Raw genomic sequence first — 18,365 nt, 5'->3', positions numbered from 1 at the left:
CATGATATGACATTTTGCAATGAGAGATTCTGCAGTGCATTTAATGGTTATATTTTATGATATGACATTTTGTGACATGAAATTACATATATGACTTTTGCTGAACTCTTAAGACTAAGTATCCCACACTGTGACCCACACTAGTGGGCTCTGCAGTGCAGGCGATTCTCCCTTTAGTACAGTACATACTCTGAAATATATGGTTAAGCACCACATGGTTAAATTCGCACTTCAAGGACAAACAGGAATGAAGAGAGGAAAAAAGAATTTTGTCTATTTAGGGGATCTCAACTGCAAGACATAAAGCCTGTGATTTCATTTTCCTGTCATGGAGAAAAATAAGAGCACTCTTTCCTTTTATTTATTTATTTTAGTATTCCTGGATGACATACGACGCCCGGAGCTACTCTTTCACTCTCTCTCTCGGCAGATCCAGGAAACAGAGAGATGAAAAAAAGAGAGGAGGCAGGGGGTGAGAGGGAAGAGCCAGAGAGAGAGAGAGAGAGAGAGGAGGAAAAGAGGAAATGCTATAAACAAAGACAGGGCAAGAGACAAAGGGAAAGCATGGCAGAAAAAGAGAGAGTCAGGGAGCGCAATATTGAAAGAAAAAAAGCAGCCTAATTGAATTTCCTGTCACACGGCGTGGTGAACCATCTCTGATTGGCTATCAGCCGCAGGGCCATTAGGAAATTATCCAGACAGCTGGGTTGCCGCCTGAGATGAGAAGGAGGAGGCAGAGATCCTTCACTCGCTCTGTTTTTTAAGGCACCGAGAAAGGAGAATGGTAGAGACTGAAAAGTGTAGCTAAAGGAAAATCAGGGTTAGAAAGCAGCTTGGAACAAATATTAAACCAGATAAATCAGGCATTTATTTATTATAGTTAGACGATAACAGATCTATTTTCAAATTGCCATTAATTTCAAAAATCCTTGTGAAAGTTGTCGCTCATCTTCTCCTTCAGCTGATTGAGGGAGTCAGTGTCTTTGATAGATTCCAATCTCGAACCGATGAAGCCACAACATTGAAACAGCGTACCTGAAAATCACTAATGATATATTTACTTTTATCTGAGGGCATAAGAATATAATATTCCATTTTAGCTCCTTAGTTTCATTTTAGGCTCATTTGAAGCCATTTAACATGTTAGTGTAATCTGTAACAGATTACAGAATTGGGTTGGCAAGAATGTCACAGTTCTAAATGGTTTTCATTTTTATCTGATCAATTTCATTCAATAATTTGGATATTTTAGTTATTTTAGATATTTAGCATTTTAATTTTCTCCTGGCTTGATTAATATAGCTCACTATAGCTCATTTCTTTGTCAAGCCTTTCTCTTCAGTTGGCCAAGAAATGATGCAAAACTTAGGTGGTGCTTGGACATAACCTCTATTCTTGTTTCTCTTCTTTGGCTTCCACTAAAATTTAAAATAATCCATCTTAAAATTCTATTATTAACAAGCTCTATATGCCCAGGCTCCTGCTTATATAGCCGAGCTCTCAAGTCACCTGACTTGGGTCTTTTAACTGTCCCACGTTCTTATTTTAAATCCAGAGGTGAACACTAGGGCTGGGCGATATGGCCTAAAATCCAAATTGCGGTATAATTTGAAGCATGTGCGGTAACGATATATATTGCGATAAATTCTTTTGTTCTGTATACCGTATTTTCTGCACTATATGGCGCACTTAAAATCCTTCAATTTTCTCAAAAATTGACAGTGTGCCTTATAATCCAGTGTGCCTTATGTATGAATTCTGGTTGTGCTTCTGACCTCAAATTTTATGTGTGCGATTTTATGTGGTACACGGCGCTCAAAAATCTGTCAAAAATGTTTTACTATGACTTTGGTAAGCTATGACACTGCACCACTTGATGGATTGTTGGAGCATTACAGCTACCGTAGTCAGGAGCCTCGCACAGTGTTTCCAACTTAGCGACTTTGTCGCTATATTTACCGAGTTTTCAGACCCCCCTAGCGACTTTTTTTCTAAAAAGCGACTAGCGACAAATCTGGCGACTTTTTCTGGTGTTATTGGAGACTTATTTATGACGACTTTTTGACGTGAAAGAGCGTATCGCTTTTACTCTCAAAAAGCAGCAGGTGCTGCCGTGGGCACCTCGCCCGTTCCAAAGCACTCACAGGCGGAGGATAGTCCTCCCCCAGCTGCTATCAGGGCAGAAGATGTTCACACCTATGCGTCCAAACTGCAAGCTGCTGCTCCCGCACTGACTGTAACGCAGTCAGTTCTTCTTTTACTCTTATGCTGTTTTGTGGATCACAAGGTTTAAAACTACTTATAAACACTCACACACAAAGAAACTCCACCAGAGTGCCTATTTCGGGTCACTTTTGACGTTCCAAGCCCGGGTAAAGGAGCAGGGTTGAAATTGTGACATTAAAAAAAAAAAAAAATTGCTAAAAGAAATTTAATTTGTAGTTCTAAATAAATTCTAACTGCATTTAGGATGTTTTTACTCACTTTATGTCTCTTCCACGATGTTATTTCTCTCTTCAACATCGTAGGTTACAATTACTTTACCATGAACAATTATGCAAATTAGGCGATAACATCATTTAGCAACTTCTAGCGACTTTTAGGACAACCAATAGCGATTTTCCTTACTGAGGAGTTGGCAACACTGGCCTTGCGGAGTAATCTGGGTCCAAAACTCTGTCCCCTTCAGGTCCCAATGTCAAACGAACACTGCAGCATCACTGGGAGTTAGAAAAACGGCATAATTTTTTTAATCTTTAATGAAATGATCAGCGTTGCTGCTTTACCAGGTGTAACAAGTAAGTTTAACATCCAGGCATCCTTGAAAACAGAATTTATTAAATTTAAAGGAGTTAGAAGCTAGCAGGATGTTAGCCCGCTAGTTTCCAGCTAAACATTATATATCATGTTCTGACTGAGAGATTTCTGAAAAAATTAAAACGTACAGCTCTGCTATCACTTCCAATATAAATGAAGACAGAAAACTAAACAGCAGTGACGTTTGTAGGGTTACTGAATTTGGGCTAGCTGGTATATAATGATGTGCTACGTGATTGCTAGCAACACAGCTATGTTAGCATAACATAAACACAGTGAACCTGGAGGATGAATGTTAACTTTTTTCCACTCGATAAAAGTTAACGGGAGGGTTCCTGATTATTAGGGACAAATGCAATCACATGGCAAGATGCTGTAAACTAACTAAACTTCAGTCAGGAGAACAACTGAGTAGATCGATCCACAATATGAGGCTAGTCATTAATATACTGCAACAACATGGGAATAGAGCAGCTATGAGAGAATTCAACATTAATGAATCAATGGTACGAAAGTGGAGGAAGCGCAGTTTTTGGCTTTCCTCATATTCCAAAACGTGCTTCGTCTCTTTGCTATTACTGTCGCCGGGCATAATTTGCAGATAATATTTTTCTGCTTAACATCCAACTGCTTAAACCCAAACCAGGTACATATGACCGGCGTCGCACCGGTCTTCTTTATGAGCACCATCTCCTCCTCCTCATGCTTGCAGCCGCTGTGATGCTTTCGATCAAAACGGGTGCAGCTTGATGACACCATCAACATGTGCTATTGTGGTAGAGCGGTATAGTCAAAATCCCTACCGTTGGCCAAATTCATATTGTTTCTACCGTATACCGTTTATACCGCCCACCCCTAGTGAACACACTTGAGCTTGTAGCGCCCAAACTTTGGACCATTTTGCCAATAAGGTTGGCTGTTTTTTCTAAAGGCACTCTAAACGGCACCTATTTGCTTGTTGCTGTGTTGTGCTACAGTATAGAGATGCACGCAGACACCAACAGTCATATACCAACAAACAACAACAAAGCAACGCCACAATTAAGGAATCTTGATTCACATGTCCAAATTTAGAAGCAAACAAGCTACCCCAGGGCATGCAGCCTGACTATTTAATATCATATGTCCTTCCTCATTTAGGAAGGACATATGATTTAATTAAATCAAATTGCTGATTTAATTCTCTTCAGTGTTGCCCCTCACCTAGAAGCTTTTATGGTATAAATCCTAGTTCAGATCTTTCTCTGAAAGAGTTACTGCATTCACAAGATTTTCAGAACTTGTAACCTCGAACTTAAAGTTGAGGTCAAGGTCACCGATATTTTTAGTAGCTGCATCTATGGCATCAATTTAAAAATTATACTTGACTTATTGTGGTCACAAAGCTGGCCATCCCCATTGCCCACCGGTGTGGTGAAGACAATATGCAATCAGCCTTTCAGGTGTGAGGGAAAATATGCAATTTTTGGTTTTGTTAATTATATCTTAAATCACCAACCGTTGTTCTTGTTTTTTGATGTTTTGCTTTGGTAATTGTGGTCACTTCCTTGAAAATTCAACTCAATAAATAATTAGCTTCTAAAGACTAACTGCCAAACAGTTACTCTGAAACCACTGAGGTCATGGCTTAGTCTGCTATTTCATGTCACGAAAAACTCTTGGAAATATTGGCTACAGTAGCCATCTAGGGGAACAACAATCGACCGGTGGATCTTTGTTGCTTATCCAACATTTTCATTTATGTTTCCCGACTCCTGTATCGCAAATACCAAACTCAGACTTTCTCTAAAAAAAAGTTGAAAAAGTTTCATCATCATTTCAACTTCATTCTGCATGGAGTGATTATAACTTAAGTTCAGTCTGTAGGTAAAGCTCCGACAGCTCAGAGGAAAATAAACTTGAAATTGAACTTTAACCTTACCATGCTGCGGGCCTGCCTTCCGCTGGCTTCTGCTTCAGACGGAGACGTCTGCCTCGAGGACGCTGCTCAGCCCACCATGTCTGCAGAAGGAGAGAAAAACCACATGAGAGCAGGTCAGACTGAAACCACATGAGGTTTCTGCAAAGAAAAAAGTCTCACTGTGTAACACAAATCATTTCCTTTGACATTTTCACTACATTCCTTTCTTTCTTTTTAACCAGAGCAGGGATACTTCAGAAAACAGACTCTGTTTGATTTGTTGTACACACTTTTACACACACTACACGCAAATTTTAACCTTTGTGTTTTAATTAAGCTGGTGAACTAAAAGATCAGTGAATTCATAGAATTGCATTAAATATAAAAACTCCAGAGATCGTCATGGGCATTTAATGTGTTAATAGCAAGAAATATCATCTGTAGTGCTGTGCAATTTGTTCAAATGCCTGAAAAACACGAGTTCAAACAGGCAGGAGTTGTTGCCTTCTTTTCAAGTAAGAACTTCACATAAAGTTTGGAAGCATTCCAGCTGCTGTCGTACAAAAGCAAACCTAATGAAGGTCTGTGGAGACGATACTTTGATAAAGTAAGCACAGGTGTTTGGAGGATTGTGAAAAAGTCAGTAGCATTTCACTTGTATGGGAAGCTTAAAATGTACTGGAACATCTGGTTTAAATATGCATTTTGCTTTCTATTCACATCAGACTTTTGTCCCTGTCCATGTCAGATTTCACTGAAAGTTCTTCAGTATTAAAACTTTAAATGAGGTCAATCAGTTACACTCATACACAAGTTGACCTGAAGAAGATCTAAGAACCAAAATGTTGAGTAAAACACCAGGTGGTGAGCTGTTGACAGCTCAGCACCTCTCTTTACCCACGTATCCAAGAAATATGGCTGCAGGTCTGATGATATGATTACATAATCAGTCATCGATCCGATGTGTGTACAGGTGCCAATTGGACTTATGAATACCCTCATTATGGATAAGCTGTGGTTAGCACAGAAGTTCAATAACAGAACACCAATAGGGGTACAGATCAGACAGGCCGTTCCTTTCATTCACAACCCTCAAGATATAACCATCAATGCCCATGTGAGAGTTGAAGTCCCCCAGTAGAACAATAGAGTCCGTAGATGAAGCACTCTCCAGCACTCCACCCAGTGACTCTAAGAAGGCTGGGTACGTTGAACTGTTGTTTGGTGCATAGGCATACACAACAGTCAGGACCCGCTCCCTTACTGAAGGCAGACCTGGGGACCACAACAACATTGTTGTGGGGAAGAGAGGGGAAAACCTCTGTCAGAGACGTGACTTTCTGATAAAAAGACAAATGTTCCAAATTCTACAATAATGTCAATAGATTTTTTATGCATCTGAGCTACAGTGCTGTGCAGAGTGTTGAGACAGCCTTCAATCCTCCAAGTTTTTCTTTGGCTGTTTTTTTTTTTTCACTTCTTTTCAGTCCAGTCCTTGTACCTGACCATGTTCAGAGGGGTGTTTTTTGTTTGTTTACCCACTTAACACTGACCTATGAATCATTCAAGCAGAAAAAAGTGTGTCAACACATAACACACACATCTTAAATTGTGTCTTTGGGTTAGTAGCAGCATGTCACAAAAGCACATAATTACTTCCAATTTCTTGAATGGCTGAAACATCTGAATCTTGTTAAAAGCTGAATTCTAAAATGCCAAAAACAATAGTCTGATAGAGATAAAATAGCATTTCTCCACTAACAAGTTGATTCCCAAAGAACTATTAGCTCAGGGGTGGCCAACTCCAGGCCTCGAGGGCCGGTGTCCTGCAGGTTTTAGATATCACCCTGGGTCAACACACCTGAATCACATGATTAGTTCATTACCAGGCCTCTGAAGAACTTCCAGATATGTTGAGGAGGTAATTGAGCCATTTAAATCAGCTGTGTTGGATCAAGGACACATCTAAAACCTGCAGGACACTGGCCCTCGAGGCCTGGAGTTTGACACCTGTGTATTAGCTGAAAGCTTGGGATATCTCAGCATGGTGTGCAGCGAGTACTTACAAAAATTTGAGGGAAGAATGGTTTCAGTGGAAGGAAAGAAGCCATTCTTAAGAAAGGGAAATTGGAAGAAAGAGCTGAGGTATGCCAAATTATACAAGAACTGGATATAAAATCAGTGTGTGATGTATGCGACACAAACACACACACACCGTTTTTGCTCACGATCATGTTTTTATTTATAATAACAATGCGCCGTGACAGCTCGTCCCGGTCCAGCCCGCCTCCCGCTCGACTCTGCCGTCACTATATAGACACACAGAAGGAAAACACTCATGACACAATCGCCACCACCTGTGGCTCACCTGCCTCCCGGTACCACCCCCCTGAGCTCACCGCTCCACCCCTCCCCTGCAGCTACGCCAGGGACCACACCTCTGCCACACAGTGGTAACAGGTCTGATAGAGTGATTTTTTTTAGGATCAAATCATCATCAGTATGTACAGAAGAGGTCTAACAGTGTCTACAGCCATCTGTAAAACATGGTGAAGGCTCTGTCATGGTTTGGGGCTGCTTCCCTACCAGTGGTGTTCGGGAGCTTTGTTAAATTTGCTGAATTATGAACACAGAAAGGTACAGTGAGATTTTAAACTACAGTGCAATTTAATTTGGAAAGCAAAATTGATTAGCAACAGCTTCATTCATTTTTCAGCATGACAATAATCCCAAACACACTGTTAATGCAGCAAAAAACATACCTAGATAGAAAAACATACAATGGAACCCTATCAGTCATGGATTGGCGTCCCCAGAGCCCAGACCTCAACATTGCTGAAACAGTGTGGGATCATGCTGACAGAGAACAGAACAAAAGGAAGAAACATCCAAAGAAGAGCTTTTATTGTCCTTCAAGAAGCCTGGAGAACTATTCCTGCAGACTACTCAAAGAAATTATAAGCTTGCCTATAAGAGTTCAGGTTGTGCTGAAGAGTGAAGGTGTAAAGGTGTTAAGGTTGCAAAACAGCTGCAAGTTGTGTTAATGCAGCTGAAGTGTTGCACAAATGTCTGCTGAATAATGTGAGCCCACCTGCACCTTGATGATGATTTGATTTTACTTTCACTCATAAAAGGTTAAAAAATGTAAACGAGTTAGAGAAAGTCAGTGTAGTCTGGTGCACGGTTTGGGCTTCATTTCAGCTGCGCTGACAGTGAAGCACACACACTCGCAGACACACACACCGTTCTCTGTCTGCAGCCACATAACGAGCCTCGACATCTGTGTGTGCGCGCCCGTGTTTTATCGCACAGCCGGAGGACTGATAAGGCACGTCGCCTCTTTTCCCGAGGAACTCATAATCCAGCGGAGAGAGAAAACGTATCAGCGCTGCTCGGCAGACACACGCACAGAGCTGCCTGACGAGCTGCCACACACACACTCGCACACACACACACAGAGTAATTGATGGCTGTTAGGGAGCTGGGATTTCAATAACGGCTCTTATCTCCAGACCGCTGAAGGACAGCGGTGTGTGTCTGTGTGTACACGTGTGTTTGAGTGTGTATGTTCAAGTCTTTGTATGCTTGTGTGCACACATTGCAGTACAAAAAACGTCAAAGTGAGGACATCATGGCTGCTTCAGACTTTGCATTAGCATTCACGTTAGCCTGGGAAAGCATTACATCAAGTGTTACCAACACAGCTGGATCTGCTCACTGGGAAATTTATTAGCACAATTTGAGCCAAATTCTCAGAAGAGGATGAAAGTTTTCTTTCATGTTTTTTAGATCTGTATTTTGAGTTTGTGCATAAAAACATAAGAGTCTGATTTACTTTTCACAGTATAAAAAAGCTGTTTTTAACAAAAATACTAATTGTTTTTCTTTGTCATCTATGCATTATTTTCCATATCTCAATTGGGACAGCAGCATTGTGACGTCTTTAAGCCTTCTCAGGCAAGAGATGATCTTCAATAATTTCACTGGACATCCAAATTAGCCAGCATCCCCTCTCTGTAAGGTCGTAGTGTCACATGAATTTCTTGTAACCATTTACTGAAGATCAGGCTACGTCACAGACTCTAAAGTAAAATAAAATGTATAATATCTTCCAATAAAACTCTGTGACTAGTCTATAAATGTTGAAATGCTAAAACATCAAAACGCACAGTAAACTCACATAGGCTACAATAAGCCAACTAACAAGTTTTCTTTTTTTTTCTGGTAAACATATTAAAAATCTTCTTTTTTTTATGTGCCATAGTCACTCAAAGACAAGACACTTTACCTTTTCATTGAAATGTCTAACAAAATAATAGAATTGTATCCCTTTTAGTTTTTCCACGTTGAATTTTCTTATTCTCCATAGTGCTGGTAGTAGCTAGAAGTGATGATGAAATTATTTTTTATTCATTCTTTAGAGATTTTATGTAGACAGAAGGTCATATAGCACATAAGTCCAGGATAATTACTAAAGCATATAAATAAATTACATAAATATCAGGCAAAAGTTGAGATTAGATGCTAAAAACATGCAATGTCATAAACGTCTGTGTGGAACCTCTTCAAACAATAAACCAAAAATGTATTCCAGTTTAAACTGGACAGGTAAAGCTAGCAGGTCACAGGACTGCCACTGCTATATCTTTGCTACATCTCTGCTACATATTTACTCAAAAGGGTGGATTAAGTATGACTGAAACTGACTGATCTATTCACTTCTTTGTTGCTATATATGTGATAATGCATCAGCAGCAGGAGGGTCTGTTAGGCTTTGCTAGTATTTCAGTATTGCTACATAACAGATTTTTTTGTTTGAACAAAATTTTCATTGGGGTCAGGTGAGTGGGACAGACTGAAAAATGCCAGTGTTAGGAAGCTTTTTATTACACTTCCGGTAACATAAAGTGTTGTTTTTAACCTGATCAACATTATTTCTCTTTTCCAGTTTCTGTCTGCTCCACTCTGTGTGTGCGGTGGTGCAAACACAGGGAGAGCAGGGAAAGAAGAAACTAACAAGGCTCTAGATACCAGCAATCGAGACTCCCACACTGAGCTGAAATCTGACCAGTGACAATGAATTAGCAGGAAAAATACATTTTTAAACGTTACCTTATCTACATCTTGTCGTTTAAAGTTTTAAAGTTAGCAAATTTATATTATTGACTTGTTATATTTGACTTTACAAAGTTAGAAAAGCAATGTTTTAGTGTTGCTTCACAGATAAAAAAAAAAAGATTTCTAGCCTCTTCCTCACAGTGAGGAATACAGATGACCTTCATTCTACGCTGTCAGAAAATATCACGTTCCCCCCTCCAAAGTCTTGGCAGTCAGCAGACACAGAAAGTAATTCAATTCAATTCAATTCAATTTTATTTATATAGCGCCAAATCACAACAAATGTCGCCTCAAGGCGCTTCATAGATACAGAGAAAAGCCCAACAATCATATGACCCCCTATGAGCAAGCACTTTGGCGACAGTGGGAAGGAAAAACTCCCTTTTAACAGGAAGAAACCTCCGGCAGAACCAGGCTCAGGGAGGGGCGGCCATCTGCTGCGACCGGTTGGGGTGAGAGAAGGAAGACAGGATAAAGACATGCTGTGGAAGAGAGACAGAGATTAATAACAGATACGATTCAATACAGAGAGGTCTGTTAATACATAGTGAGTGAGAAAGGTGACTGGAAAGGAAAAACTCAATGCATCATGGGAATCCCCCGGCAGCCTACATCTATTGCAGCATAACTAAGGGAGGATTCAGGGTCACCTGGTCCAGCCCTAACTATATGCTTTAGCAAAAAGGAAGGTTTTAAGCCTAATCTTAAAAGTAGAGATAGTGTCTGTCTCCTGAATCCAAACTGGAAGCTGGTTCCACAGAAGAGGGGCCTGAAAACTGAAGGCTCTCCCTCCCATTCTACTTTTAAATACTCTAGGAACAACAAGTAGGCCTGCAGAGCGGGAGCGAAGTAATCGCTCTTACTTATAATAAAGTAATCATTATAAGTAATCATTATTGTCTGCTGCTAGGTCCAGGTCCAGGTCTAGATCACAGGGGCAGTAGAGTCTACAAAGATGCTCCTCCTTCAGCGCTCCTGGGAGGGCACTATGGCGTTCCCAAGCCAGCTGAGAGGTATAATATCTCACGTGTGAGTTTTCATTCTAGTTGGACATACTCGAAACCCCTCACATAGGAGGCATCCAGGAGGCAACCTAATTAAATGCTTCAGCCACCTCAGCTGGCTGCTTTTGATGTGGAGGTGCAGCAACTCCACAGCATCTCAAAAGGAGAGCCAGATAGCCTTCAATGAGAAATCCCATTTCTACATCCTATATCTGTGATCTTATTATTTCAGTCATCATGAAAAGCTACATCACAGGTGAGGGTGACTTAGACAATGATGACTTAGACCTAAGGGGGTCTGCATCAGCAGATACCTGAATCCAAATTATGTACACTGGATTGTGAATGGAAAAGGTTGGATTTGTATGTCCTTACATTTAAGCCCTTATGCCTTTTTTAATGCATTTTTGAGACTTTACATCATCAGTGTGATTTTTCCCCTCGAAACCCAAACCTAATTACACACATACATAAAAAAAATGCATTTTTAAGGAAAAAAATGCTAGATTTAGTAAATAAGATACAAATTAAAAGTAATTTATGGAAATTAAAACATAATTATTTTTTTAACACATTTCTCAGATGGTTCAATAAACTCTCAATATTACAAAAAAAAAAATGATTTTTCCACAATTATTTCATATTTCAGGTTTTCAGGGTTAAGAGTACAACACAGAGCAGGGCTCGCAAAATCGCTAGCCCGATGTCCCGGGGCTAGCGATTTTTCCAGTCGGGCTACCAAAATCTATCTCAGCCCTGCCCGTCGGGCTATCATAGGAAGGAAAATATATGTCTATGCTTTTGCATTCTTTCGCCAATGTAGCTGAGCAATTATGTCATTGGCATCGATGAGCCACTGTCAATATGTGACATATTGAAATCGCGTTTGAATTTGCGCTTGTTTTTTTTGCTTTCACTTTCATTTTGCGATCACGCGAACGGTGTGTAGAGAGCAGCAGCACTGATTGGTAAGTGACGATTAATTGCGCACCAATTCCTCTGACTTCGTCTTATCACTCATTAGCTTACTATTCAAACATGACAAGTGAAGTCTCTCGCAGCAAGCTTAAACATGTGAGAGGTTGAGTGCGCAAAGAATCGCTGACCATTATGTAAGTACGTGTGTAAAAGCAGCAGGATTTAACGCTGGTATTTTAGTTCTGCTGAGCCAAATAAGACAGGTCAGGGTGAAGAAGGGGCAGCCAAAGAAAAGCTTACCACAAAATGGAAAAGTTATGACAAATCAACAATGAGGCAAAAAGAAAGCGCAGCTTTTTTGGTTTCATGGACAAAATAATTTCTGTGGCTGGAATATGACGAGCTAAATATCATGATGTTCTGCCAGGTGTGTTGTGAGTTTCATTTGATTTCTGAGTCGACAAGCGCCTTTGTTACTGGGACCAGTAATTTTAAGAAAGACCCCGTCAGAACCCATGAGAAATGCAAGAAATGCATTATTGCCCAGTCTGCAGTATCTTTCCCAGAACAAACAGCAATTGCAAAAAACATACTAAAAATAAACCAAGCACAACAAGAACTCCTGAAAAATCTGTTTAGAACAGCGTGCAATGTTGCAAAGAGTGAACTACCTTTGGCAAAATTTAGCAGTCTTTGCAAACTTCAAAAAGCAAATGGCCTAGATCTTGGTTCCACTTGCCTCTTACCCGTGACTTCAGTGGAAATGTCAGATTCAGTATCTGACACAGACTGATTCATGTTCTACACAGTTCTTACAAGTTCATAGAAATTTCTGTTCAATTTGAACCAAGTATTTGAGTTGATGATTGTAATTTTTATACAGTTGTTGTAATTTTTATTTTAACAATTTTTTTGATTAATTTTTGTTTCCATTACAATATTATACTTTAATGTATAATATTGTAATGGAAACAAAACATTAAAAAAAAAATGCTTTCTCTTTTATTCGGGCTACTTAAATTTACTTTGGGCTACCAAAAACTGATGAATGCCTGCCCGAAGGGCTACCAGAGATTTTGAAATTTTGCGAGCCTTGCAGAGTAAAAGAAAAACAAGGCTTTTATGTTGTTGTGAATTAGCTATTCTAGCTGATTCTCAGACTAAGATGTTATACCTGGAATCTTCAAGAGCCCTGTTTGCTTTTGTGAGAAAATCTGACGAACACCAAAATTACTTTGCATTTCTCAGCCACATAATTTTCTCTTCGATGTTAAAATCTCAAAGATAATGGAAACTGCAAGCCCTTCTTAGAAATATTATGTAATATTTTAAGCCAAATTGGAGCTATTTTTTAAAGAAAGTCTCGAGAAAATGCAGCATATGACAACAAAATGCATATTTGACATTTATGCACGACTTTTTCAGAGTGGCTTCGTCCCTTATTCCTCTTCTTCCTTTATAAGTTACTTTTTCAAACTAAGCACATTTAAATTGTTGCTCGGATTAACTTAAACTACTCAGACATTTTTAGTTATGACGTGAGTGTATCTTTCCTCTTTTAGCTGCCTTCAGTTACCCATATATGTTTGGAAACATCTCTAAAATCTCTCCCTCCTCTCATTCCCTCACAGATGTAGATGTTACAGTTGTGAACGTCAGCTCCAGATTGCTGGGTTTGCAGCCAGCTGCACGTGGAGCTCCTCTCTCAAACTCCTGATGATCCAGCTGTGCTGCTGGCCACCGAGGCCAATCTGAGCTGCAATTTTCTGGACGCGTTCATTACCTTCATGCTTTCCGCTCAGCATTGTTTTAATTTTACGAGACGAGAGACTGAGATGAAACTTTAATGACCCCTGCAGGGAAAACGCTGTTTATTTAACCTGGATTTATCTGGACTGCCCTGCTGATCGCTGGGAAATCTCTCTTGTAATGAGAAAGGAGGAAATAAAGTCCCTTTAAAAAGTACTAAAATCATCATAAAACCCTCCTGTTTTAACCTCAAACACATCTTTTTCTCTCTGTTTTGACCTTCCGTCCACACTGCGATGCCGTTTTTGGTCAAGGAAAACTGAGCTTTTTTAAAACGCTCTCCAAAGTGAATACATTTGAAAATGCCGTTTTTGCATCGCAGTGTGGACAGCGAAAACGGAGGCTTTCGAAGACGATGTCACATTTTAGTCATGTGATGCAGTCATGTGACCAATTCAACTAAGATGGCAATGGCATTGTACAGCAGTTGTTTTGTTTGGTCTCAATTTTGACAGCATTATTAAAAATTAATAACAGTTTGTACATGATCCAGATAGCTTTTCTTCAAAGACGACGGAATGTTTACTCAGAGCTGTTGTTCAGCAACTTTGTACTTTTGTGTTACTCGCAGCAACAACTCCACCTCATTGTTGGTCCATTTAAAAAAACGGTGTTTTTCCCATCTTGTCACGACATTTCAAAGAGCTGGAAAATAAATAAACAACAGACGGAAATGACGCAGGTCGAATCGTCTTATGTTTCAAGCATCCACAGTACTGCAACGTAAACGTTTTCAGTGTGCATGAAAACGATTGAAAACGATAGTGTGGACACGGAGCGTTTTTAGACAAAAACACTGCTTTCAAATTTATCCGGATTAGTGTAGAAGTAGCCAAAAATCTACTTTGCCCAAGATTTAAATCAGTAGCTGCAAAGAGAATGAGTCTGCCCCCAAAACTGGATTTCTTTCTTCTTTTTCCAAAACACAGTGAGAGGTCTGGAAATATTAGGACCAGAAAAAAAAACAGCTGAAAGCCCAGGAAAATCTTTGGGAGATTCAGCAAAATATGTGACTTCAATCAAGGTTCCCTAATTGTTTTTAAAACTGATTACTGGTGTATGTGACTTCAGATAGTGATGCTCCATTATGGTAACAATAAAAAAAAAAAATCATGACAGTTATTTTGGTCAATACTGCGATCACAGTTACTTTAAGACTTGTTTTTTAAAAAAGAATAAGCCTTGTCTTTTGTAATTTAGTAAATTTCCTCGATCTTTAATTATAATTAAGCTGGATCGACTAACTAAACAAAGAAATACATAAATAATTGTGAGCTGACCTAAAGCTCACAATGGGGGAGAGAAGCTGACTTTCACATTCTCTTCCTTTACATTTTCCCTAATGTGTGTAATACATTATTGCAAAACAGAATGTGGCAGAATAATCTCAACCGGCTTATTTTAATAAGCAAATGAAGACAGAATTACAGAATTAAATTTAGCTGATTGCACAGCTCTATCAGACAAGGCCTGAAAAATAAAACTATAGAAATCAAAACCACAAAGATAATCAGTTAATGAACGAAACACAAATAAAAATGACTAAAATAAATTTTCAGATGAGTTTAAACTTTGAAAAACTCTCTCACAGCAATTATGGCTGTAATCCGAGTACAGACGGTTGGATACATTACATAAGCGATATTTTTACACTCTGGGAACCTTGTGGGTTTTACATGATTTAGGAAGAAGTACTGAAGTGTCGCAGCAAACTCAGAGCGTGAGTCATTGCAGGAACACAACAAGAGATAATTCACTGGGCTGAGAGAAATATTCTGAGAATGTGACACTGAAGAAAATCAGACAGAGATATAAAGAAGCACTGACTCTTTCAATAATAAACAGCATGTGATTTCTACCACTAGGGGTCTCCAAAGCAAATAATATGACATATCTTACTGGTGTTGGAAAGAAACACGGGATTATGGGTTTATTGTTCTCAAAGCCAAATCGCTGCCAAAGAAATCTGGTGCAGGCTTAACATCACGGTTTGTTCAATCTAAATATCCACATCTGATGACAGTTAACGTATTGCTAGTTTACCTTATGATGACCTGACAACTAGCAAAGATACTGTAGCTAATGTAACCCAGTGAATTTATTTGTGGGTAACTAGACAAATTTTCCAACTGGCGACCCACCATCCAATAAATGGTGATTCCAAATATATCTCTGAAGGTGGTTTGGGTGTTTGTTCTCTTTGGGGTTAAACTGGACAAAACTAGCAAGCTGAGAGCCCCCGAACATAGGAAGTTATTAAAGGTTTGCTTGTTTTTTTAAATACTGATACACCATCATTTTCTTTCTACAATACTGTACAAAAATCTCTAGCCACCCCTCATTTCTTTATATTTTTCTTGAAAAATTGGAAATAGGTGCAGTGATTTGTTGAAATACCTGCAAACATACATGGAAATACATTCCATAAGGCAAAAACAGTTCTTGAACAATTTTAACAAGCTTAAAATCAGTATTTGGTATGACCACCTTTATTCTTCAACACAGCCTTAACTATTTTAGGTTAGCCTTCTTGTCATTTCTTTAAGCAGTTTTCAGGAATTGTTCTCCTGGCTTCTTGAAGGAGAACAAAGCCAGACCAAACCTCTTCTTTGGATGCTGGCTGCCTTTGGTTCTGTTCTCTATCAAGATGATCCCACACTGCTTCAACAACGTTTAGGTCTGGGCTCTGGGGAGGCCAATCCATGACTGATTGTTTTCCCTTGTGTGCTTTTTCTACCCAGGTATGATTTTACTGCCTTGCAGTGGGTTTCAGATCACAGTAATGCTCAGAAATGCCAGTGGTGTTGTCACTCAGATTCCCAACACCAGTGGCATTTCAATCTTGTTTTTTCATTAAGTGCCTTAACAACAACAGCAACAACAACAATAAAACAAGACTTTCCTCTGAAAATGGTCAGTTACAACCCGCAGCCTGAAAATGAGTGAAAAAGCAGCCAATGTCCAAAGAAAGAGCTTCAGAAAGCCTGAAGAACTTACAGCTGCTAGGTCTGGTTGCTTGGAAGCAAAATATAAAGTCATGAGATGTGTCTCAATCATTTTGCACTGTGCTGCATGTTTGGAAATGTTTTGACTTAATCATAGACTGTGGACAAGCAAGTTGACATACTCCATCAAACGATGGTGCTTCTTTTAAACCACTCACATTAATCCAGTCTAATCTTGTGGCAAATACCGAGGTCAGGTAAATTTAATTTAAGACTAATATTGGCCAATACTTTGTGTCAGTAAATAACCAAGGCTGAGGTATTGGTATTATAACTGGCAAAAATTGAGCCTGTCCACCCAGTTTGATTCTGTGAAAAACATATGAGCTGAAGATTTGATCAGGAATCAGAAATTAACCCCATTCCCCTCAATTGTAATCATGGAATTATTTTGGTTTTCAAAAGGACCAACCCAGCAAATTATAGAACAAAAAATGCCTTGGTTAAACATCTCCGTATAAACAAAATTTAGCTATTAAATGATCCACATTCAAAAACACACTTCAAATGGTCCATTTCTAACATTGCTAATTTCAATCTTCAGCACCAATCGACTGGACAGAGCACTCTAAAGACATCTTTGCTGGTGTTTACTGCAAGAGAGACTCAAATCAGGGCAGGCCCAACTCAAACTGCTATTGCCTGCTTTAATGGTGCTGTTCAGGTTTTTGCTTTCAAACTGACCAGAAGTTGTACTTTTAAATTAGCAAAACAAAAATAGAAAAATCACCTAAAAGAAACATCTCCAAACAAATCATTAGACAATGCACTCTCATAACTTGGTTGTCTAATTAACCTACTCTGTGGGGAAGTGCACTACTGTTTCCACAGGTCAAAATAACCACACTAAAAATAACCCACTGATGCACACTTAGGTACTCTCTAAGCGTGCATCACCTCGGGAACTGTTCCATCAACTTGTTTTATTTTTCGTATGCCTTCAAATTACACCAAGAGCCTTTCAGAAGGAGCAATTAGTCTGCATGGGGTCTTTTAATTTTAAGTTTCATCAGATTTTCTGTACTCTTTCTGTGTACAACTTCCTGCTCTGTACAGCAACATTAACACACACACACACACACACACACACACACACACACACACACACACACAAGGCTCTGTCTTTCATGATGTTGAGTGCTTGAGATGAACTCCAGAGCATCCTGCTGTACATCCAGAAATACATGGGTGTTATAGACTCCATGTCAGTAAGTCTTGTGTCCAAGTCACTTTAATTCCACCATAAAGTAGGGAGCGCAAGCAGGGCTGGACTGGGCATTTTGACTAGAGACTGGCCCACCAGGTATTATAGGAAAAACCATAAAGCCTTTGAATGAAAACAAACGCTGTTGTGACAGTGATGAACACTGTCTTGCTGGTATTTATGTATTAATCCAATAAACTTAAACCTACACCATCTTTCCTATTCTGATATTCTAAACAGTACTTAGCCGAAACCCAAAGACTGCTTGATCTTTGGGTTAACCTCCTAAACCATCTATAACACATGGTGGAAACCTGAAATTAAGACAGAGAAGACATGATCATTACTGAATATTAAAAATAATAAATGACAGATTTAGTGATATTTTCATAAACTATTTATTTACCACATCAATGGCAGGGCAAATATCTTTTCTAACATGGCAACCTTTAAAAAGTGAAAGGAGACAGAAAGATAGGTGAGAAAGAATAAAACTTACACACAGTACTGGTACGGTATCTAGAAAATGTGGGAAAATACTGGCATCATATACAGCACTTTCTTCTGAAGAAATTATGATGGGACCCTAA

The 18,365-nt window shown here is 39.2% G+C and overlaps 1 protein-coding gene across 2 annotated transcripts in view; it reads right to left on the bottom strand.

The window, feature by feature from the left end:
* LOC146491395 (BCL-6 corepressor-like) overlaps positions 1-18,365 on the bottom strand; it is a 70,324-nt gene that overhangs the window by 47,771 nt on the left and 4,188 nt on the right. Inside the window, exons 2-3 of one of the 2 annotated variants that reach the window (XM_085152744.1) lie at positions 4,739-4,818; positions 2,629-2,720 (exon numbers count right to left, since the gene is read on the bottom strand). Coding sequence is in view for 1 of the 2 variants with exons in the window: in XM_085152743.1 (XP_085008869.1) it covers positions 4,739-4,741 (3 nt within the window). In the remaining variant the exon portion in view is untranslated. The remainder of the gene's footprint in view (positions 1-2,628; positions 2,721-4,738; positions 4,819-18,365) is intronic. The other variant, XM_085152743.1, reaches the window with a different exon arrangement.

This window comes from Neolamprologus multifasciatus, chromosome 23 (genome assembly GCF_963576455.1).
Source record: "Neolamprologus multifasciatus chromosome 23, fNeoMul1.2, whole genome shotgun sequence".
NCBI lineage: Eukaryota > Metazoa > Chordata > Actinopteri > Cichliformes > Cichlidae > Neolamprologus > Neolamprologus multifasciatus.
This window is presented reverse-complemented; position numbering and strand designations above follow the sequence as displayed.